The sequence below is a fragment of the Heterodontus francisci genome, chromosome 8, assembly GCF_036365525.1.
Source record: "Heterodontus francisci isolate sHetFra1 chromosome 8, sHetFra1.hap1, whole genome shotgun sequence".
In the NCBI taxonomy this organism is placed as follows: domain Eukaryota; kingdom Metazoa; phylum Chordata; class Chondrichthyes; order Heterodontiformes; family Heterodontidae; genus Heterodontus; species Heterodontus francisci.
This window is the reverse complement of record NC_090378.1, coordinates 94292021-94316414: the sequence shown is the minus strand read 5'-3', so window position 1 is coordinate 94316414 and position 24394 is coordinate 94292021. Positions and strand designations below refer to the sequence as shown.

General features: G+C 39.6%; 1 protein-coding gene across 3 annotated transcripts in view; it reads right to left on the bottom strand.

The window, feature by feature from the left end:
- The window catches only part of uap1 (UDP-N-acetylglucosamine pyrophosphorylase 1), an 80785-nt gene that overhangs the window by 16725 nt on the left and 39666 nt on the right, over positions 1–24394 (bottom strand). The window contains exons 2-9 of one of the 3 annotated variants that reach the window (XM_068037743.1): positions 23660–23864; positions 12601–12776; positions 11369–11541; positions 8125–8318; positions 7867–8007; positions 5537–5725; positions 3431–3478; positions 1614–1680 (exon numbers count right to left, since the gene is read on the bottom strand). In XM_068037743.1, the coding sequence (XP_067893844.1) occupies positions 1614–1680; positions 3431–3478; positions 5537–5725; positions 7867–8007; positions 8125–8318; positions 11369–11541; positions 12601–12776; positions 23660–23864 (1193 nt within the window). The remainder of the gene's footprint in view (positions 1–1613; positions 1681–3430; positions 3479–5536; positions 5726–7866; positions 8008–8124; positions 8319–11368; positions 11542–12600; positions 12777–23659; positions 23865–24394) is intronic. The other 2 variants (XM_068037744.1, XM_068037745.1) reach the window with 2 other exon arrangements.

Genomic DNA, 24394 nt, shown 5'->3' with positions numbered 1-24394 from the left:
TTAGGTTTACTCCGTCTATATGCAGATTGAAGTGATTGAAGTCCCCATGATTACTGTATTCCTATGCCACATGCTTCTCTAATCCCCTGATTGATACACTACCACTACTGTTTGGTGGCCTATAAACAACTCCTATCAATGTTCGCTGCCCTTGCAGTTTCTTAGCTCCACCCAAACAGATTCCACATTTTGTTCTTCCAATCTGAGATCCTCCCTTACTGATGTACTGATCCCATCCCTCATCATCAGCACAACACCATCTCCTTTTCATTTTTGCCTGTCCTTCCTGGATCCTGGTGGATCTTGGGAAATCAAGGTCACCATCTACAGCAAAGACTGATACTTGTACAACTTATCAGGACACCAGATGAGCACTGTTATAACAAAGCCCATTTTGCCACCAGTCATCATGAAGCATACAACTGGAAATCTTAACTATTCTGGCTAGAGTCTCAAGGACTGTGCATACTGCACAACTTTGCCTTACAAAGAGATCTCCTTATGGAGATCATAGAGAAGGTTGGCACCCAAAAATAGCAAGAAACCTAACCACTTGAAACAGGCTAGCGCCTTAGCCACCCAAGGCAAGGGATGATTAAAAATGACAGCAGCTGGAGCTTTGGCATTAACACGGAGATAAAGGCTATTACTAGCAAGTTAATGCCAATTTGGTCTGGTGTAATTTGGCGCCACTGTGCGGAAACCAATTTCAGTTCTACTGTCCAAAGCCCACGGATGTTGGCCTGAAAAAAGTTCATGAACTTAGTGAGAAACTGAAAGATAGGGCCATAGTTGCTGTGTGCAGCCCAATACCTCACAATCTCTCTTGCAGAGGTCCTGAAAGCCTTCTGTTTTCAACCTTCCCCTGGAAGCTCCCAAGCTTCTATTCCTCCTTACCTACATAAAGTATGTTTCTCTCTCACCCTTCTTCAATGTAACTTGTCAGTATGTTATAACCCTCCTCCAAGTTTTGTTCTTGAAGTGAAAACAGACCACAACAGAAAGCTGCACTTAGTAATATGGCAGGGGCTGAGGCAGGGTGGAAGCCACCATAATGGACAACCCTTTCAAAGGGCAGACCATGGAGAAGCAGGGAGGCAAGTTCCAGCAAAGGGTTAGTTTCTTGTGTCTTCTTCCAGGACACTACAATATAATGTTCTATCAGAAGGACTCACACACAATTTTCTCAGAAGCAATAAAAACATGTCCTTTTGATGCCTTTGCAAGATCTCCACAGAGCTGATGCCTCCTGGGACTCACCTCACACTAGCCCTGGAGAAGTTTCAGTCCACTACCACCACATGAATGCATTAATCCTACCCACTCAGAAGCTCAGAGATAGCCATTGCTGAAAGTTTAAAATATGCAGGAGTTCATCACGGTAGGCTTTCTGGCTAAATTGGCTACTTCATACAAAAGTAGGTTACATCAATAAAAAGGTTTTCAAAGCTGAAACTTCTTAGCTTTATACAAGACTTGTTGGACTATATACCACATTTGGTGTTGTAGTTTGTACTATTTTCAATAACTGACTAATTCACAATAATTCTTTATAATTGCAGGATTCACTTAGAGGTGATCACTCCCTCTCTGTGTTAAACGAACAGACTCACCTCTCCAGCATAAGATACAAGTGCAGAAATTTCACATTTGACTGGAAGATCTGTCAACTCCTTTAGACTGAAAAAGTAGAATATAATTTTCAGCAACTTATTTAAAACTTGCCCAGCAAATACCAAGTCTCCTTAGAATCTATCACCACAATTCTTGCATTACTAGCTTTTAACACATAATAAAGCCTCCAAATGAATTTTAATAAACTTTGAAAGACTCAAGTTAAACCAGAAAAAGACAATTGGATTAGAATTGTAAACAACTATACCCCCCATTTGGAGATAGTTAGAACTACAAGTGAGTATTTACATAACAAATTGATGTCACACAGCAGTGGTCTCCACTTCCCTGTGATGCTAAAATCAAGTGATCTCATTCACTATGGATAACAGTGATTGCAAAACCCCTAACAACTTGACGGTTTCAGAGCAATATTGCAGACCTCTGCAACTGTGCTCTTCTGCAGTTGGATTAAAACCTCAAAATTGTAAGCAAAGGGAACATGTTACATTGAGCATGTTAAAAAAAAATCAAATCAGCTTACAAGTTAGAATGGCAAATGAGAACTCTTGTCTTAATAACTGTCTCCTTGTACTTAAACAATCAATTAAAAGAAATGTGATAATGTTAGAAGATCAATTGGATTTAAGTTTAAGAAACCCAAAGTGAATTTGGCCTTCAGTTAACTTTGTGGAGTATCAGTGCACTCTAATCCCATTTTCTATTCAGTAACCCTCAGTACTAAAGGAATCAAATAAATGACATGTAATTTTAAAAGGGAATTTTGATTGATGTATTTGTGGATAGATTCTTTAGAAGACATAGCACTGCTGAATTAAAAAGCTCAAAATCAACCACCAATACTCAAGTTAACATGCTAAGAAGTGTTCATGCATGCAACCTTTGTTTTGAGTTAGTCTTTTCACTGCCAATCTAAAGGCCAGCATTTACCCGCAACTGCCAATGTCTAAACCAAGTTGATGCATTAAAGAACTGCACTATGAAAACATGGGCATGGACTATTCTCTTACGTTCAATGGTATTATCTTTACTCTGTATTAATGCACACAATTTTAAAAAATTAAAATTGAGAAAAATGAATATACCAATCTGAAAAAGTGGGCCAAATCCAATAATTCAGTGGTTTGAGGAGGTGAAAACTCACGAATGGAATGATAGCAAACAGTGAATCGTCAAGCAAAATAAAAATAAAGCACAAAGGATTCTCAAATTAAGAACAAACTGAAAAAAAAGAGCATGTCTGTTTTGGTTTCCTGATATCTTGAATATCAGTGGATAAGTACAAGGCATTACTTTTTTAAAAAAAAAGAGACGGATGATCTGTAAAGAATATAGAGTTTTTGTAAAAACAACATAACTCAGATCAGATCTGTGGTGATTACCCCTCATGTACTCTTAAGTACTGTCTCATTTATTGTGTAGCCACAGGGAACATATGCTCTTCTGCATTTAAGGCATCTCCAGAGATTTCTTTGCACAACTATATCACAATGAGAGGATGATAAATTTGGACTTGCATAACAGAAATAGTGGATCCTACACAATCTATACATGCCCATTTAACCTTGCTGTTAATCAGATTTTCAGAGGGTAATATTACTGTTCATAGTAGAGGCCTAAAATACTACAATGAAATGTAGAAAGCATGTTAATAGAATCTTGCTCTGCTTTATGAGCATTTACACACTGGCAGTACAAAAAGGCAAGTCTTTCTCTACAGTGTTTTTTTTTTAAAGTCAGCATCAAAGCAGCCACGACCCATCACCATGCATTAAACCAAACCCAAGATATTTACTTGTCATTGACAACAGCAGTGACTGCTTCTGACATTCCAGTTGTCGAACTGCCACATGGGAAGAAAAAGTGAGTTAATGGGAAAATAAAATGCAACAAAACCACAATGTTACAAATCAATTTGGGGTTAAAATAAAATTGAATCAATAAAAAGCACCCTCCATTTTAAAAGATTTTGAAAGACCACGATAAAGGATGGATAACAAGGGTTTTTCTCTCATGATAAGTTTCTCCTCGTCCTCTCCCAAGAGATTGTGCATTTTTTTTTATAACTGGGTAGTAAACTAGACTGGCTAGTCTATTGTTCAAATGATGAGTTAGAAAATAGACTCAAACCACACATTTCATACACCAGACACCTCAAACAGAATGTAGACATCATAAAAACAATTGTAAGTAACTTAGCATAACATTCAATGTTCATTAAGTTTTTGTAAAAAGAAATCAAAGTCATAGATTTCTGGATATTATCTAAATTTATCAATTTATCTGCAGTCAGAACATAGACATTTTAATACAGATCTACATCAGTTGGGGAAAATAAACTCAAAACAGTTCAGTATTTTTATCTGTTCGCATTACTTCACAAACTTGGGAATGTGAAGTTCAAATTTCTATACAACATGCCTATAATGATGTATGCTATGGCTAGTTTCCGAGAAATTGGGAAAATGCTTGAGAATTCAGAATGGTGAAAGTCTACCATGAGTTGCTACCACACTACATACACAGGGATTGTTACATTGAGGTATGAAGTAGCCACATGGGGCTTGGGAAATATTTTATACATTAACAACTGTTAAAATTAACTTAATTGGGAAGCTATATTAAAATAAAAGCTTAGTTTAATTGTTTATGGCTATGCTATCAACATCAGCTACTTCTGCGTGAATGTAAAACCATATATCACGTACACGTAACGCACAGACAACTGTGCCTAGATTTCAGATTACTGATATTTTGACACTAGTGATACCCACTTATGTTTAATGGTTACTAAAGCTATTAAAAGACAACAATTGGAAAGTCTAAACTTTAGTGTCCATACTGAACCAATGTTGACACAAAGATGCACCCATCACAGATAAAGTGAACTGGAAATCTGCAATCCAATCTCAGGGTTCAGATAATTGTCATAAACATTTAAAATAGATTACTGCATTGAAATCTCTGCCTTTCCTCATATTACAAAACAGTCTCTGTTTCAGGTGCTGAAGCTTATGCAATGAAATTCTGTTGTACTGTAGCAATCTATTGATGGCACCTTTACAAGATTCAGGAACAAAAAGTGCAGGGAGATGAAGCCAGTAGGTAGACCCTGATACAGATGTAAACAGGGTTTCTGCTGATTGATCACCAATGTTACAGCAGCTGATCAGAGACCCAAGATTTTTGTTGATTACTTTCAATTTTATATCAACAGATGAGTAGTGGTGTAAAACCACATTGAAGAAAGCAGCACACATTGGAAGCTTGAAAGGTGAGGTCTTATATTTGGGAAATGGGTTTGTTTAGATAGGGATTCATCTGCCCACCCAAAACGTCAATAATTTAAAAATATATATATTTTCATTCTCAGGATGTAGACATCGCTGGCAAGGCCGGTAGTTATTGCCCATCCCTAGATGCCTTTAAGAAGATGGTGTGAACTTTCTTCTTGAATCACTACAGTCAGCGTGGTGAAGGTACTCCCAATATGCAGTTAGGTAGAGTGTTCCAGGAATTTGACCCAGTGATGAAGAAGAAACGGCAATGTATAGAAGTCAGGTGGTGACTTGGAGTGAAACTTGGAGGTGATGGTCTTCCCGTGCACCTGCTGCCCTTGTTCTTCCAGGTGGTAGAGGTCCTGGGTTTGGAAGGTGCTGTCTAAGGAGCCTTGGTGAGCTGCTGCGAGTTACCACGTTTTATTCTGAATCTAAAAGTGTGCTCTAGAACTTTTCTAGAGATTCTTGCTTCTAAACAAGCAGCCTTTTTATTGTATTTGAACCAAACTTAAAAATGGAGCTGATAAGCTTTCCATGCACCATAGGTAGCAGATGTCACAGGTTTGGGAGATGCTGCCAAAGGAGGGTACTCTTTATAGCAGAAACTTTGCTTAACTACATACCTGGGAATTGCAGGAATCCTTGTTCCATTTTCATCAACAAAGTGTCCACCTGCATTTAGCACCCAACGATGGTGCAGGGACATCAGCGCATGGCGTGCTGTTGTAGGCGTGTCTTTCCCATACTGACTATCTGCATTCTTCAGTGGAGAAAACTCATCTTCGCGCAAGACTTCAAACACCACAAATTTCCTATGAAAATATACTTTAATTACTTTTATGATGCAGAAACTGTTAAAATTATCACTTTCTATGTGAAAGGGTAGTGTGAAAATGGTTCCAAATTCAGCAGCCAAAAGGAAACGCAATATACATTTTTTAAGAATATATAGTAATTATAGTTATATGAGAAGGTTTACAACAATCCATAATGATAGGGTAGTGAAAGGTTACCTTGTTTCCCTTCCTTCCCCTGGAAATTCAAACCATTAGATGATTTGATACTTTCCCCCGATCTATAAGAGACTCTTACCTTATGGACATGGGAAACAGGAGCAGTAAGGCCATTTAGCCCCTTGAGCCTACTCCGCCATTCAACTAAATCATGGCTGATCTTCTACCTCATTGTCATTTTCCCGCACTATGCCCACATCTCTTAATATCATTAATATCTAGAAGTCCATCAATCTCTGCCTTTAAATACACAATGACTGAGCCTCCACAGCCCTCTATACCTTAGATAAAGGAATATTTAAATCAGATAAATTAATTGGCTGAGTGAGAAACAATATGCACTTATAAATAGTAAAAGTTGTAGTGAGCAACTAAGTAAGCTGTGTGGAACCTCTGTAGTTATGTTTATTCCCTGAAAAAAATCTCAGATCCGCAAATGAAATTTATACTTTTGGGAACAATATCATTTGGGGTGCAACATGAGAACAGAATCATAAAAAAATGATTCATCCAATGCATGCACATTTCATCAATGAAATACTCTGTTAACAGCCTATTTTGGATAAGCCAAATTCTAGTGGTCACTGTAGGAGCCAACATGACAACTAGAATTAAACTCAACCAAGGTTCGGGATGATGAAAATCACTCCCATCGGCAAAATGTCCCAAGAAATAGCAGGACCATTCATAGGAAATACAACGAGCATTGCTAACGTTTGAGATGGAAAGAGCAATATAGTCCCCTAAAGTAAAATTCTTTCAACACAGTGCTTAAAATTGTCCAAAAAAAGTGGAATCCCGGAAGCAGACGTTATTCTCTTCCCACACAAATTCTAGAAGTTTCCCACCATTTTTTCCCTTTTAGATGTAAAAACTGTGGCATTTCGACTGACAAAAGACTAGTATTTGCCAAAAGCAACATATTCACCTCAACAATATAAAGATGTGCTTTTGGCTGCACAGGGGCACAAAAACAGGAGTATACCTCGGGAGTTAGGTTGGTGAGTTGACTCCTAAGAGTACTGAAGCCAAGATCACACCTAGTAGGAAGTCTCAGCACTCAGCCTTCATACTGAATATAACACATCTCCAACTGACAGTGAATTTACTGTTAAGTTTTAATTTTAGGAAAGAGAGCAATCTGCCTCCTCACATTCTCTAACATCAAAAATTGACCTAATTTTTTTTGGGGGAGGGGCGCAACACAGCTCTTCTGCAACCAGCAGTGCAACTGGGAGCTGCTGGTTGCAAAAAACAAAATTGCTTTTTAAAAAAAAATAGACTGAAAGTAGCAAGACTATTTTCAAAACCAAAAGGGCATGATTATAAGCTCAGGAAAACATGAACTAAACAAAACCTGAGGAACTGTTCTTTTCAAAGTTGGTACTGCCACCTAGTGCTGTAAATATTGAATCAGTACAGTTCAAAATGATTCTCCATTCAGCACAAATAAAGAATGGGACCTTAGCAAAAGCAGGAACAAAACTAAAATGGCCAATCATAATCTTGAAAGAGAAACTCAGTAACAAGGGATTCTGGATGATTTTTCCTATCCATAGCAGTCTTATGAATCACGTTTAATGTGTGCACAAGAATAGTTTACACTCAAAATATATGGAAATGCATGTGGCACAATGGGATGACAGAAGACACAATTGGGTCAAAGTATTTATTCATCCAGCTCTCCCAATGGCTGAGTAAAAGGGCTGTCTAGTGTGATAATAAACCATACAGATCAGGGAGGTCCTAGGACTGGGTGAGGCTCTGCTGTCCAAAACTCCTCACAGTCAAATAGCTAGTTGACACTCATTAATTAGACTTACAAGTAAAGAACAGCAACTTGGACACATATTGTATGAACCATACTAAAGCAGGAGACCCTGCTTACAGGAGGAAAAGAAAAATGTATTAGGACAACATTATTTGCCACAAGAACTTACTTTGAAAACTGAAAGATGTCAAATACAAATTTTTCCATCTTGATTCCATTAGGTTTGTCTGGTTTAATTTGCTGCCCCTGATTATCAATATAAGAAATTTTCTTCTGGGCAACATGGTGCCGCAACGTAGGCTCATAAACTCTGACAGAGAAAAAGAAAACATGGACTCATTCAGTAGCACTAAAACAGTCAAGCATTTACATAATGGATCCTGAAGTCAATCATACTTCACGGAATAAACCCAACGCATTAACTTACTTAATAATGTCCTTTAAGAACTGCAGTGTAAAGAAGTGATTGCATATGTTCCCTGCATTGAATGTTAGACGTCCATCAGCATTCCTTCTCTGTGCAGTAACTAGGGTGATCTCACTGTATTCTACAACTTGATACAGGCCATTTACTTTACATATGACACCAACAGCCTCAGTTGGATTTGTCTTTTCTACTACCTGAAATTAAACACACAAAATATCTCAAGTACCCAGTATTCAATGCTGCTCTACTCATTCACGCAGTAACAAGCAGTTCTAATATTTCATAGCTTTAGGAAACAAAATTAATAAACTCCAGAAATTTAGCCAAGGTTGTAGAACAGAAAAATTGAACATTTGACTTTAAGATCCTCATTACTCTCAATTTACATAATATTAAGTAAAACTCTGAGTTTATTTTAAAGTTGGCATTTATTTTGTTAACACCAATGAAACAACGAAAATTTTGGAGAAAGGAAATAAAAATGATAGGTACCTAACACAAGCACATAGGCAGATTAAAAAATTCACCTGCACAATCACAGCAGGAAATATGTGATCAAAATGTTCTGTGTTCATTCTTTTCCTGGGTAAAAAATTTTTTAAAACACATTATTTTCCTAGGTGACATTTTTGTGATGATTTCTTTCCCCAAAAGCTTAGAAATACCAAGTCCAATTTTAACTTGATTCGCCCACCACAAACAGAGCAGTACAAGGCCTAAAATGGGAGTGCTGCATTTACTGCCCAGTTCCCCCACTGATCCCATATGCCGCTAATTTTCCCCCTTAGGTGGAAGCTCATTAATTATGCAAACTAGGATCCTGTGATGTAAACAAGACCTCAATTGCAATTCTGAGGCACAAATGGGTGGAGCGCATGCTGGGACATGCATACAAAATGGCCCAAGGTATATATTTTTGCTGGAGCCAGGAGAACCAGGAGTGTGTGTCCACAAAAAATAATGTCTGCCGCTGCCAGTTTGTCCATCCCTCACCTCCCCACCAGCCCCAATTGCCTATTCTCCCTCATAGGAGCAGGAGTAGGCCGTTCAGCCCATCGAGCCTGCTCCACCATTCAATACGGTCATGGCTGATCATCTACTTCAACTCCTTTTTGCCACACTATCCCCATATCCCTTTATGTCATTTGTATTTAGAAATCAGTTAATCTCTATTTTAAACATACTCAATGACTGAGCTACCACAGCTCTCTGGGGTAGAGAATTCCAAAGATTCACAACCCTCTGAGCAAAGACATTTCTCCTCATCTCTGTCTTAAGTGGCTTCCCCTTATTTTGAAATTGCGTCCCCTGGTTCTAGACTCCCCAACCAAGGGAAATACCTCACCTGCATTTACCCTGTCTATCCCTTTCAGCATTTTGTAGGTTTCAATGAGATCACCTCTCATTCTTTGAAACTCTAGAGAATACAGGTTCAGTTTCCCCAATCTCTCTTCATAGGACAGTCCTGCCATCCCAGGAACAAGTCTGGTGAACCTTTGTGCACTCCCTCTATGGCAATAATATCCTTCCTAAAGTAAGGGGACCAAAACTGCACATAGTACTCCAGGTGCGGTCTAACCAAGGTTCGATACAATTGAAGCAAGACTTCACTACTCCTGCACTCAAATCCTCTTGCAACAAAGGCTAACATAGCATTAGTCTTCCTAATTGCTTGCTGCACCTGCCCAGCATCTGTTGGCCAGCTCAGCACAGGAGCCAGCTGATTACCCAGAAATGGCAGACTGCAGCAGAGCACTTGCAGCTTACTAGTGGAATGGAAATGAGTCCCAGGCCTCCCAATGGCTCATGATTCCATAGTCAAGAATGAGCCATTTATTGCAAAACATAAAACCTCGTCTACAAATGATATGGTCTCATTAACCTATGAGCTGGTCTCATAAACCACACTATGAGGCAGGGTAATACTCCACATTAAAAAAAGACTGATGAATATGCAGGACTATGTGAAAATATCAAAACACCAGTAAACATTTATTACTTATTTATTTGCATTTATTTTACGCGAGAATGCACCTCTCAATACTGCCAGGTGGTATTGTCAGATACCAGCTGTTGCAAAGTCCTCTTAATGGGCCAAAAACAACATTGCATACCATAGTTTGTTTCCTTACATGGAAAGCTTTGAATTCACAGACAATTTGGGTATCACTCTAATTATTCTTGCATCCAGTATTAAGACATATACAAGAATCTTACAGCACAAAAGGAGCCCGTTTAGCTCATTGTACCTCTACCAGTTCTTGGAAAGAGCTTACAAATTATTCCCATTCCCCTGCTCTTGTCCCATAGCCCTGCAAATTAATACTTTGAGTATATACCCAATTACTTTTTGAAAGGAATTACTGAATCTGCTTCCACCATAATTTCAGGCTGTGCATTCTAGATGATAACTTGCTGCGTAAAAAAAAAAATTCTCCTTTTCTCCCCTCGGGCTGTTTTGCTAATTATTTTAAATTGTATCCTCTGAATACTGGCCCTCATGTCAGTGGAAAGTTTCTCCTCAACCTTCTCTGATCTCAGAAGAAGGAGTCCAGCTCTCTACTCTCTGTTCTTAACTGAAGTCCCTCATTCCTGGTATAATTCTGATAAATCTCCTCTGCACCCTGTCAAAGGCCTTGACGTCCTTCCTAAGGTGTAGTGCCCAAAATTGGACACAATATTGGAGCTGAGGCTTAACTAGTGATTAATTAAGGTTTACTTACTCTGAGTTAAATCTGGGCTCTATGCCTCTATTTATAAACCCAAGGATCCTGTATGCTTTTTTTAACGTTTATGCATGTTTATGTTTGTAATGGTGGACAGCAACTTATACCATATAACTTTATATACTGGAGAGAGAACTGACAGAATAAGAAAGATAAGACAAAGAACTTATATTTATATAGGGCCTTTCATGATCTTAGGTCATCTCGACGTGTTTTACAGCTGGTGAAATAGTTTTGAAGTGCAGTCACTATTGTAATACAGGAAATACACCAGCCAATTTTTCCATACAGCAAGGTTCCACAAATTGCAATGAAACAAATGACCCGATCAATAGCTTTAGGTGCTGCTTGAGGGATAAATGTTTGCCAAGATATCAGGAGACCTTCCCTGCTTTCAGTACTGTGGGATCTTTTACGTCTACCCAAGGAGACATCTCATCTGAATAAACTAAACTTGATTGTACAATACGTTCTCAGTGCCAAAAGAATTTGAGCACTGTATAAAAATATACACATACCTTGGCTCCGCAGTCAGCTTTCTGCTTTATGCAGAAGCCAATAAAAGTTGGATCTGCAACTTTAACGAGAATATTGTCCACACAGTACACGTGAATAAAATTAATGCCTCGATCTTCCATATCCTCCACAATCTTCTGATTTCCAAGTGCTCGGTAAAGGCCCCCATTCCCATCTGTCAAACAGAATACTTTATATACCTCTTGGAATGTATATAGTTCAATGGCAAACTTCAATTTCTGTATATTTTAAAATCTGTTTAAATTTCCAAAAATGGAAGATGAAAACAATATCACTGTAAACCAAATAAAAAAGGCAAAATTGTTGCAGAATGACTGGTAAGCAACGCTACAATGCCACTCGGTGACGGATGGTGAGATGGAAGAACATGCGATTCTGTAAGCTCAGTTTCAGGTATTTAGTGATACAGTATGTAAAGCAATAATTGAATGTAAAATTTAAAAAGAGCAAGAGAGTTTGCTGAGCATTAGAGGTAATGGTAGAAATCTCAACGAAATTGTCATCACCTTATTACTGCAAAATAATGGTTCTTTTTTCTCAAAGTGGTACAACAAACACTTCAAGAAGATTGGAGTTTACAAATTTATACTATAACCAAAATAAAATGGCCATGGATCCACTGTACTAGTAATACTCATGATATTTACATACTACACAAACCTGAGAATGTAATCAAGTAATATGGCATTTTAAAAAGATAGTATTCCTATTACTTGTCTTGCAGAGCTGTGAATAGACAAAGGCAGATGGGGCTCAATGTGGGGAAGTGAGGTCATTATCTTCATGGATATGGAAGGCAGGCAGATAAATACAACTGAGGTACAGATCAGCCATGATTTAATTGAACAGGCTGGGGGGCTGAATGGTCCACTCCCTCTACTATCTTTCTATTTACTTTTCATATAAAGAAATATCTGGACAATTTTAATTTCTACCATAAAACATTTTTGTAATGTTCAATGATGTTTGTTTTTTCTATTAAAAGGCAAATAAAAGCTGTCAATAGTTATATCCTAGTCAGTGACTTTGGGAAATTGCTCAAAATCCAAATTGTAGAAGATGAAACACATTAGTACGGGAACACCTGGATTCATTTTGGATGAAGGGAGAGGGTATTCAAAGCCAGGCATGCATTCATGATCTACACCCAGACAGCTAGTTGTAGTACGAAACCAACTTTTGCAGGCAGTTGTCCCCAAAGTTTTTAACCAACCTGGTGCCATTGCAATTTTGCTTTTTCCTTCAAGGATGACTTTCCCATCAAAAGTCATAGCCGGCAACATTCCCTGTTGGAAAAGGATGACATTTTCTTCCTGCAAGCCGAAGTAGCCATTTTTAACAAAAAACTCTTTAGTAGATTCCATTGTCCGACCACTAGTCATGATATACCTAAGAGATTTTAAAAAGGCAAATGAAACAAAAAAACTTCAAAGTCTCATCTGTTGGTTCAATTAAAAAAAAGCTGTTTTAAGAATATTAAAACTATCCAGAAATATATATCCAGGGGCATCAGCCCCTGTATTTATTGAAAACAACACAACAAAGAGTAGCATTTGACTATTTAATCACAAAGCTGTTCAATAGAACTAACTGAAGAAAGTCATACCCATTAAGTATGTCTAATCATGTTGAGAAAGAAAATGGTACAATGCCAGGTTCTTCTCACAATGGGATCAGAATAGGTAGGTGCTTGATGGCCGGCACAGACACAATGGGCCGAAGGGCCTGTTTCTGTGCTGTATGACTCTATGACAAGAAAGTAAATGTTGCAAAAAGCAGCTTCATTTTAAATTTTGTTTAAATACAATAAAAAGGCTGCTTTGTAGAAGCCAAAATCTCTGTACAAAGTTCTAGAGCATACTTTTAGATTCAGAATAAAACCAATCAACTCGCAGCAACTTGCCAAGGCTCCTTCGACAGCACCTTCCAAACCCGCAACCTCTACCACCTAGAACATGGGTCATGTGGCTCATTAAGGACTCGTGCAGCTTCTGACCTTGATCAATCAAACCCATTTTTTCTCACCATCAATTTTTAGAAAGTAGTTATCTACATATGTTCCTGATTTTAAAAGAATACCAAATATCTAAAAAAAATCCTTGGCAATAGATATTTTAAAACAGACAACAGCTGGAACTTTACGAAATGTTTAATCACTAAAATATGAAACTCTATGCAAAACTTGCTTGGATCATAAGTCACAGTTGCACTGTTTTGCCAAGCAAAATTACATCACGCCACCATTGTGTTAATAGCTTACGTATTGCTTGCTAGCCAATTATGTCAGTCGCTCACAGATGTATGCATCAATAAAAGGAACTAACTGTAGCCATTGTTTACAGGTTGTTTTGCTACAGAAGTTTCTAATCTATTACAGGAAACAGAAGTTTGCAACATCCATCAGAATATTAAGGTTGACAGACATTTCTTTTGAACTGATTTTAATTTGAAAAAAACTGGCATAATTAGAGGGGTTGAAATAGCTTCAATGACTGAGGGTCAGGACAGTGAAAATAACCACAGATATCACCAGCCAGCGGGTTAAGGTTATAAGTTCAGCTCCAGGCTTCTCTATTGATTGTGATGAATTGTGTGATGTTAATGATACTGCACAGATTGATTCGACAGATATGTGAGTGAGCATCAGTAAAAATGTGTTGCACAGCAATCCATAAATGTATCTCTGCCTTGTTTTTCATGATTATTGGCATTTGAGTAACAGCATTGCAGTTCTTAAGATATTGTGTTTTTGACTAAATTTAAAAAATGGTTCTTCTTGCTATTAAGATGTCGACCCCTGTTCTAGAAGACGCATCACTGTCTGCCTTTCCTGCAACTGCTTGTTTGAATTGCTCCAGATCCAGCTAACCCCTGCTACAGTACAAAACAAAAAAACAGAAGACTAGCATTTATACAGCACCCTTCATGACCTCAGGGTGTCCCAACGCACTTTATAGACAATGAGTACTTTTGAAGTGCAGTCACCATTACAATATAGGAAATGATGTCGATTGAAGGATAATAATTGGCCAGGACGCCAGGGATAATTGGTTGATGGGGCAATTTATAATGGCCAATTGACCTTAGTATAGGTAGGTGGTAGGGAAATATAGGAACAGGTGGGGATGTGGTAGGAAGATGGGATTAATGTAGGATTAGTATAATATGGGTGGTTGATGGTCGGCACAGACTCGGTGGGCCGAAGGGCCTGTTTCAGTGCTGTATCTCTAAAACTAAAACTAATTCCCTGCTGCTCTTTGTAATAGTGCCATGGAATCTTTTACGTCCACCTGAGAGAGCAGATGTGGCCTCGGTTTAATGTCTCATCTGAAAGATGGCACCTGCAACAGTGCAGTACTCCCTCGGTATTGCACTGGAGTGTGAGCCTTGATTTTTGTACTGAAGTCCTTGAGTGGGACTTGAACCCAAAACCTTCTGACTCAGAGGCAGGAGTGCTATCCACTGAGCCATGGCTGACAACTGAAAATCAGTCCAAATCAAAGTCACAAATCACATCCTCTGCGACTGTGACCATGGTATACCATTGCTTCTCATAATTCTCAACCACTCTACAATGCCAACCGTACCATTCTCCTACAATACTTCTCCATTGTCCCACGCAGTGAGACTGTTCTAACTTGGTTCCACTCTTACTTATCCAAGCATAGCCAGAGAATTTCCAGCAATGGCTTCTCTTCTTACTTTCACACTCTTACTTTGAGTTGCCCAAAGATCTAACCTTGGTTCCCTCACCTACATGCCACTCCTTGGCACCATCATCCATAGATATGATGATGGTCACGATGCACAGATGTGTTGACACAACCAGCTCTACTGTACCCCATCTCTTTCAACACCTCACTGCCTGTGTTGTCAAGACTGCTCACCTGACATCCACTTCTGGATGAGCTGCAGCTTCCTCCAGTTAAACATCACAAAGACTAAATCCATTCTATTTGGCCCCAACACAAACATATCATTACAGATTCCATCTCCTTCCCTGGCCATTGTCTCGCTTGAACCAGATTGTCCACAACCTCAACAACTTACTTAAGCCCAAGCTGAGCCACTGACCCTATATCCTGTCCACCACAAAGACTACCCAATTCCACCTCTGTAATACTGCCTGCATTGTGCCATCTGCCGCCAAAGTCCCCATCCATGCCTTTTCCACCTCCAGTGCTCTCATGGCTGACCTCCGATCTTTCACTCTCCATAAACTCCAGTACATTGAAAACTCTGCTGCTTGTATCCTATCCCACACAAGCTACACTCATCCATCACCTCAATACTTACAGGCCTACACTGGCTACTCGTTCTAAATTAGAAAAATTCAGGTGCATCATATAGGAGGAAATGCCGAAACATGGATAAAAAGATGGTTGACGGACAGGAAACAAAGCATTAAGGTAAACGACTGTTGCCTGATAGGACAAAGATTGTATATGGTGTAGTTTAGGAGTCGGTGCCAGGTCCACTTTTGTTCTTGATACATGAAGATGATTTGCACTTGGACATGAGGAGCAATCTTAAAATTTGCTGAAAGCATATAAGAATGGATTTGATCAGCTGGTAGGTGCAATTTAATGCAGAAATGTGAGAGATGATACATTTGGAGGAAAAACCAGGAATGGGAGTATTTATTTTAAAAGGAAAAATGCTGAAGTGTGAACACAGATATCAGAGTTCAAATACATAATTCCCTGAAAAAGTGCAAGTAGATACAGTCATAACATTTTGGGTTTTATAGAGAGGCGTATAGAGTACATGTGGGAAAATTGATAAATCCGTACAAAACATTAGTTAGGCCATATTTAGAGTACTTCATGCAATTTTAGGGTCCCCATTGAAGCAAGGGCATTAAAGCCATAGAAAACAGATATCACAGATTCATAAGGATGACACCATAGATGGGAAATTATAATTACAAGGAAACTTTAGAAACTAGAGCTGAGCAGGCCAAGAGGAAGTTCTTTTAATAATGAATGGTTTTGATACAGCAAGGATAAAAGTGTATTTCTTCTTATTGAGGAGGCAGTGATGAAGGCAAATTTAAAACGGCCACTTAACGGGATGAGAAGAGGTGTTAGGAGAAAATTTTTTTATGCAGCGAGTTGTTGGAGCATGGAATATTTTGCCACAGGGAGTAGTTAAAGCTATGATATTGCATCTTTGAAAGGAAAATTTGATAAATATTTGAAACAAAGAAAAATTTGTTATGGAGAAAGCAGGCCAATAAATGCAGAAGCAATAACCCTGCAGTGGCTTTCTGGTTCTGCTTATTACTTTGCTGCCTTTTGCTACCTGTATTTCACAAGGCCACAAACTCCACACATCAAGATGGCAATCTCAAGCTCCAAACCTGTGGGGAAACCTGGTACGTTACAGCCAACTCTTCAGTATCTGAAGGATCAGAGTTGCCTCTGTACCTCCACTGTGACATTCCAGACAATTATTCTACTTTTCCATGCCCATGACACTTTCCCTTTAATATTCAGCTTCAGACCTTTCAGGGTTAATGGCTTTTGCAATCCCCTATAAAGCTCTTTGGGCAATCTCTTCCAGTGCCTGAAATGTTACCAAGAGGCTTTAGCGCTTTTTCATTAAAAAAGTGATATTAAAAATTAAAGAAATAAAAATCCAACGCAGGTTATGCCAGACTTGGGTGAAAACAAGAAAACATTTTACAATAGCTTCATGCATGAATTAAGAGCAACAATTGTGGAAAAACAAACTCAAAATTGTGTTGGATTCAGAAATATTTTCAAAAATAAATGAATTTAGTTTATTTCAGATTCTCAATTTAAAACCTGTACTTTAATAAAATTTACAAGATTGTGCATACAGCTTAACATTTAAAATAATGAGCATGGATTTCTGCATTAATGTGTACCAGTTTGCATTGGGAACTGTGCAAAAGCCCATGTGGAAGTTAAAGGAGAGGATTATATCTGAAAATAATCAATCACTTTCAATACTCTTTGGGAGATTGACTAAAATCTGATCTTCAACCCTTGGTGATTCGAGAATGTGTTGCTGGTGCCAATACATCTGGACAATACCTTTTGTTTCTTATGGGCTTCATTAGAAGCAGGAAAACAATTCATAAATCACAACCCACGGGATAGAACATTTGCAGTTCATCCGTAACATAGCTTGAGTCGTAGTTTTCTTGTAAAGCATTTTGTGTTTGTCAAGGTTGAACTGTACTGTTCTACACAATATGCAGTCAGAAAATGATTGTCAATTTCTAGCAACGTAGTAAGAGTGAAGCTACAGATTTTGTTCCCCTTGTCATCGTCAGGTTTTCGAAATAAGGTTCGGGGGGTGTGTCACTCTCAAACCGGTACTCAGCTTTGGAGACTGCTGGAGTGACGGCCATGGCACCAACGGGCAAGGTACTGCACAGGAGAGAACAAAGAGTAGAAATGTAGTCGGTATAGGAAATTTCATAGTTTAGAGGCGTTTCTGTAACCACCCTCGGGAGTCCCGCATGGTATGTTGCCTTCCTGGTGCTAGGGTAAAGGACATCACAGTAAGGGTGCAGAATATTCTGCAGGGGGAAGACGGTGAGTCAGAAGTTGTGATACATGTCAGTACCATCGACAGAGACAGCAGGTATTGAGGTCCTACCGTCAAATATACAGGAGCTAGGGTGTAAGTTAAAAAGTAGGAATTCGAAGGTAGCAGTCTCTGGATTATTCCCAGTGCTGCACACTAGCAAGAGTAGAAATAGGAAGATAGGGGGAAATCAGTGCATGGGTTGAGGCATAGTGCAGGCAGGAGGGTTTCAGATTCTTGGGGCATTGATACCAGTTGTGGGAGCAAGAGGCAACTATTCAAAAGGGACAGGTTGCACCTCTACAGGACTGGGACCAATCCTCGAGAGGAGGTTCACTAGTGTAGTTGGAGATAGTTTAAACTAAATTGGCTAGGTGATGGGCATCGGCATATGGAAGTAGAAAAGAGGAATAAGGTGGGCAAAGTGGGAGCGTTGGCTAATACTAGAAATAGAACCATACTAGATTGAAGCAGACTAAGAAGGACTTCTAGGAATAAAACGACAGGTTTAGAATGCATGTATGTAAATGCACAAAGTGTGGTGAATAAGGTTGGTGAGCTACAAGCACAAATAGCCCTGTGGTAATATGATGTAGTGGCAATAACAGAAACGTGGCTTAAAAATGGTGAGAATTGGATGCTTAATGTGCAAGGATACAAAATGTTCAGAAAAGATAGGGAAGGAGAAAAGGGAGGTAGGATGGCAGCACTGATCAGGGAAGACATTGTAATGTTGGAAAGAGTGTATGTCCTTGAGGGGGCAAAGACAGAATCCATTTGGTTACAGTTGAGAAGCAAAAAAGGGATGATCACGTTTCTGGGGGAATTCTACAGGCCTTCAAATTGTGAGAGAAAGAGAGAGAGGGAGAGGGAGATAGAGGAGCAAATCTGGAGGGAAATCAGAGATGTGCAAGAACAAATGAGTGGTGATATTGGGAGACTTTAATTACCCAAATATCAATTGGGATAGTATTAGACTAAAGGGTAAGGAAGGGGAAGAATTTCTGAAATGTGTTTAGGAGAACTTCCTTGACCAGTATGTTCTCAGTCCAACTAGGAAAGAGGCATTGCTGGATCTTGTGCTGGGGCATGAGATGGGCCAGGTGGATTAAGTGCCTGCCGGGCAGCACATGGAGAAAAGTGACAATCATATCATAAGGTTTGGACTAGTAATAGAGAAGAGCAAGGAACAATCTAAAGGAGAATGTTTAAATTGGAAGAGGGATGAGAAGGGATCTAGCCAAGGTAAACAGAACCAAAGACAGACAGGAAAAACTGCAACAAAACCACGGGTGATCATTAAGGAGGAGATGCTTCAGGTATATTCCAACAAGGGCAAAAGGTTCTAAAGAGGAAACAGGGACAGAGGGACCTGGAGGTGTACGTGCATAGATCTTTGAAGGTGGCAGGACATATTGAGAGAATGGTCAGCAAAGCATATGGGATCTTGGGCTTCACAAATAGAAATATTGTGTACAAAAATAGGGAAGTTATTCAGAACCTTTATAAAGCTCTAGTTTCCACCACAACTAGAGTATTTCATTCAGTTTGGTCACAACACCTTAAGAAGAATGTGAGGGTCCTTGAAAGGGTGCAGAGGTGGTTTACCAAAATGGTTCCAGGGATGAGGGATTTTAGCTACAAGGTTAGATTGGAGAAACTGGGGTTGTTCTCCTTCTCCAATCTCCAAATGAGATTGCAGGGAAATTTTAAGTGTCTACAAGAATATGACAGGTTTGGATAAGGTAGACAACAAACAGTTCCCATCAGCTGATGATACAAGGACTATGGGAACAGATTTACGGTTTTCGGCAAGAGATGCACAGGGGATATGAGGAAGAACTTTGTTTTTTTTATACAAACAGCGATGGTAATGACCTGGAATTTGCTGCCTGTGAAGGTGGTGGAGGCAAAGACTTCAAAAGAAAATTAGATGGATACTTGAAGGAAATAAACTTGCAGGGCTACGGGGACAGAGTGGGGGAATGGGGGTGACTGAATTGCTCTATGGACAGCTGGCCTAATGGCCTTCTTTTGTACCATAAATGACTGTGAGCTTCAACAGTTCGCACCATTGCTGCCAGGTAAATTACATTTGGGGAGGAATTCTCAGTCATTTACCAAAATGGCTTACTCAGGAAATCAACACAACTGTTTCTTATCTGGGCACTGCAGAAACTTCAATAGATCTGCATCCAATGATTATCCTGACCACAAATTGCTTAGTATGCTTACCTTTGACTCATGACAAAAATGTGCATCTGTCACGATGAAGCAACACTCTACAAGGATACAACACGGTCATTCAACATCAGTGTTGCCTACAAAACAGGAATGCCAATGTATTGTCACATCAGGAATAAAGATGATTTTGGTTCTTACAAGTGCTATGTTGGCACACTCACTTGTATCAAATCCAAAAGGGACAGGGGGTAAGTGATATGACAAATATGAAGCCTATTTGTCTAAGATTTAGCATGACATTGGTTTCTCGAATTCTGTTATGGTAAAGAATTAATAAGTAGCTGCATTCAGAAAAAAAAGTCTTTATTTAGATATGTTTGAACCATTTTGTCTCAGCCAAGTGTCTAAAGCACAAACAAAGCCATTTAATGCGGTTTGGTATAATATATGTTTGATTGGAAAATTGAATACAGTACGATGGTTATTTAAATTTGTTTGGCCCTGGTCACTTTTTTGAAGATATTTATCAATCTGTTGTTCAAATGAATACTCTTTTTCAAGCCTTCAAAGAAAAATAGCCCAGCCAAACAGGTTCCTGGATGGTCAAGGAAAAGGGACCATTAGATTAAAGTATTATTTAAATAATAAGTCAATGCAGCAGTCACAAACTATTCAATATTTCCTACTCATTTGAGATAGTTAATCTTCATAGCTACTATGTAAATTGGCATTATATTGCTCTTACTATTAGCTTGTTCTTTCAGTATTTAAGAACTTTGCTTGGCAGTTAAAATACAAGAAAAAGAATTTAGTGTTACTTTTCCACCTTTCAAAGGCAAGAAGGATCATGACACAGCAAGTGATAAAACCAATAGCTGATATAAACTGAAGACAGTTCTCTATTTGATCCCTGAGCAAGCTGTTTATAGGGAAAATGAAAACTCCCTCTAGGGCATAGGGAGCCAGGGCTTACTTGAGAGAGTAGTCTCAAAAACAGAAGCCAAAAATAAAACTAGAATTAAAAAAAATTCCCAAAACCGAAGTTACATCTTCTCTTCCAGAATCACTGTCACATTGGTTTAGCTGAAACATACACTTTGTTGCACCATATGATCTGCAGTAATTGCATTCGATAGGTTACCCAGAATTAAAGCAATGACTTAATTTTGAAATAAAAATTGGACTGGTCATCATTCCCAACTAATCTCATTTCAAATAAAGGATAGGGTGACATTTATCCTTATGAAAGTGTACCCAAAGCTCTGCAAGGGATCCACATGTTCTTTTTCTCCCTCCCTATCCTCGGAGACATACAATTACTGTTTCCATATATGGCACATTAGCAAAGCTCAACCTGAAACCCATTTCACCCAGCTAAAGCAACATTGAGCCAAGCAAAAAGCTATGATTGAATCAATTTAGACCATGACAAACTGAATTCAATCTACATCCACTTTGCAACCAGGGAGAGGCACCAACTTTTGCATCACAGACACTTGACCAAGTATTGACTCAGGCACGGGCACGGGGGCAATTAATCTGTATATAAAATGTATAGCCAACCGAATGCCATTAAAACAGTCCGATTTAAAACACATTTCTCCCTCTTTTGTGAGATACCTGGCATTGTTTATGCTTGCACAAGTAGTAAGTAAATGTCTGCCGCACACTTGATCTAGTGATGTGAAGTATTCCGGATAGATGCCCACCTGTCAGGAGCAATCTTAATCATTCTCTCTCCCCATGTCACTGTCTCTCACTCTCTCCCCAGTATCTGTCTCTCCCCCTCCCCCACCGTGTCTCTGTCTCTCTCTCCCCTCCCCGTATCTCTGTTTCTCTCTTCCCACCCCACCACCCTCTCTGTCTCTCTCCTTCTGTGTTTCTGAGCCTCTCACTTGCTGTGGCTCCCCACCTTTTGCTCTCTGTGGCTCTCCCCCTTTACTCGCTGGGGCTCTCCTCCCTCAACGTGCTCTCTGTTGCTTCTCCCCACCGCCCAAAGCTCTCTGTGGCTCTCCCCCCTGCCTCCAACCTCCTCTCTGTGGCTCCCCTCCCAACTGCCCCACTCTCTTGTGGTTCCCCTCTCTGTTTATTGACCTCATATGGTAAAAGGACATGCTTTTGCACAGTTGCTAAACAAATGGCCACCATCACCTTTAATACTGGCACAGCACCTTCAGCCATATCTTATACCAGTGTTGTCCAACCTTTCCGCGTGGGGGTGAGGGGGGCACATTACAATTTTTGTCTTACATGGGGGGGGGAGCTGGTGAAACAATTTCGGAAAGATAAAGGCGTTAAAAATATCTTACAACTAATCAAAACAACAATAAATGTGCATTTTTGTGAAGAAGCTTTAAATGAGAAAATTTATTGACTTACTTGCTCATCACTATGTTGGACAGTGACTTGGTCAGATACCTCGCATTTTTTTGCTTGCATAAGTAGCCAATGTTTGCCCACACAGTTGTTCTAATGATGTGGAGTATTCCAGATCGATGTTCATCTGTCAGGAGTGATCTTGATTACACTCTCTGGCGCTCTCTCTCCCTGTGCTCCCCTCTCTCTGTTGTTCCCCGTGTCATCCTCAGTGTCTCCCCTTCTTTCTCTCTTTGTCCCACCCCGTTCCCCCTCTCCCTCCCTATGTGTCCCCCCCTCTTTCGCTGTCCCCCCACTCTCTATCTAGCCCCCCAGACTCTCCCTGGCCCCTCTCTCTCTCCCACTCCCCTGCCTCTGACAGTTGCAGGGAGCGGGAGCATTCAGCACAGCAGTTTTGCGGTTGGTCAGTTCTTTTTTAAATCACACTGAGTTTCACAGATGACAGGTGCTGGGAGCCGGAAGAGCAGTTTCCTATCTTCGGACAGATGCAGGATTTTCCGACAGCTTTTTTAAAAAAAAAGAGAAAACCCCGAACTCGTCTGAAGTTGGAAACTGCTGTCGTCACTCTCATGCAGCGCCTGTCAGCTGTGAAACTGACAGCGATGTTTTAAAAAGCTGGTCTGAAAGACAATGACAATGGGAAATTTCTTATCTCTAAAATACATCCATGGGCTGGACTGAAACCTTTGGCGGGCTGGATGCTGGCCCGCGGGCCGTATGTTGAACAACCCTGGCTTATAACAACCACCGCCATCTTTAATGTTGGCGAACCAATTTCAGCCAATGTTTAGAACTGCATTCGCCACCATAAATGCTGCCGATCAATCATCAGTTGATATCTCTAACTAGAACAAAAGCAAACTACTGCGAATGCTGGAAATCTGAAATAAGTGCTCAGCTGGTAAAGGAAGAAGCCAATGACGGAGTTTCAAAAACCTAAAGTCGGAAATCAGCCATGTGGTGGAAATTTCCTATCCCTGAATTTAAAATTACCATTGACCTCAACATTTTTACCACGGACACTGATGTCTATATGCGGACACGTTGTAACAGAGGTGATTTTAATTGTACAATGCATTAGTTCAAAATCTCATTTATACAGTTAAACTTATACACGTGACTAAAGTACTGAATTGGATGGACATACTGACCATGGAATAGTGCACTTCCACCCAAACTGCTCTGAAGCCCATTGCTGAAGTTTCAGAATACGTTCAGCTTGAATTTGAAAGAGAGTTTTTCCTGACAGTAAACCAACATTGTACATTCCTTTAGGATAGGTTACTCCAAGACGAGTTCCTTGTCCACCAGCTAAAAGCAATACAGCTACTTTGTTTTCAGAGATTTGAAGGAGACCTGAGGAAAAACAGAGTTTGGAAAATAGAATTAGCTACTATTATTCTTTGCCCTATACACAATGACTTCTATTATGAACTTCCTGTTTTAAAAAAACTTTACAGAATTAAGTGCTACTATTTACAAAAATGTCTCAGATCATGAAAGGTTGCCATCAAACAGGTAAAAGAGAAAGAAAAGAGATTGAGACAGAGCAAAAGGGGGACCAAAGTGTTTTTTTAAAGTTAGGCTTTTGGTGATTGCAAGCCGAAAAATAGTTTTGTGAGAGAATTACCCAGGGTGTAGTGACTGAAAGATGGTGGGGTGAAGGGAATAAAGAATGAACAACAATCAAGTGTCAGAGAATGGGGAAATTATTCAGTTCGGGTACAGTAAGGCTGTGGAAAGATTTGGAGACAACAAAGGGAATTTCAACTCTCAAGGGGAGGAAAGCAGCCTTTTCTCCTACTGATACAAGTTTCAGCCAGGCAGGAATAACACAGCCACACCCCTGCTGTGGGCAACACTAAAATGGTCGTTCGGTCCAAATG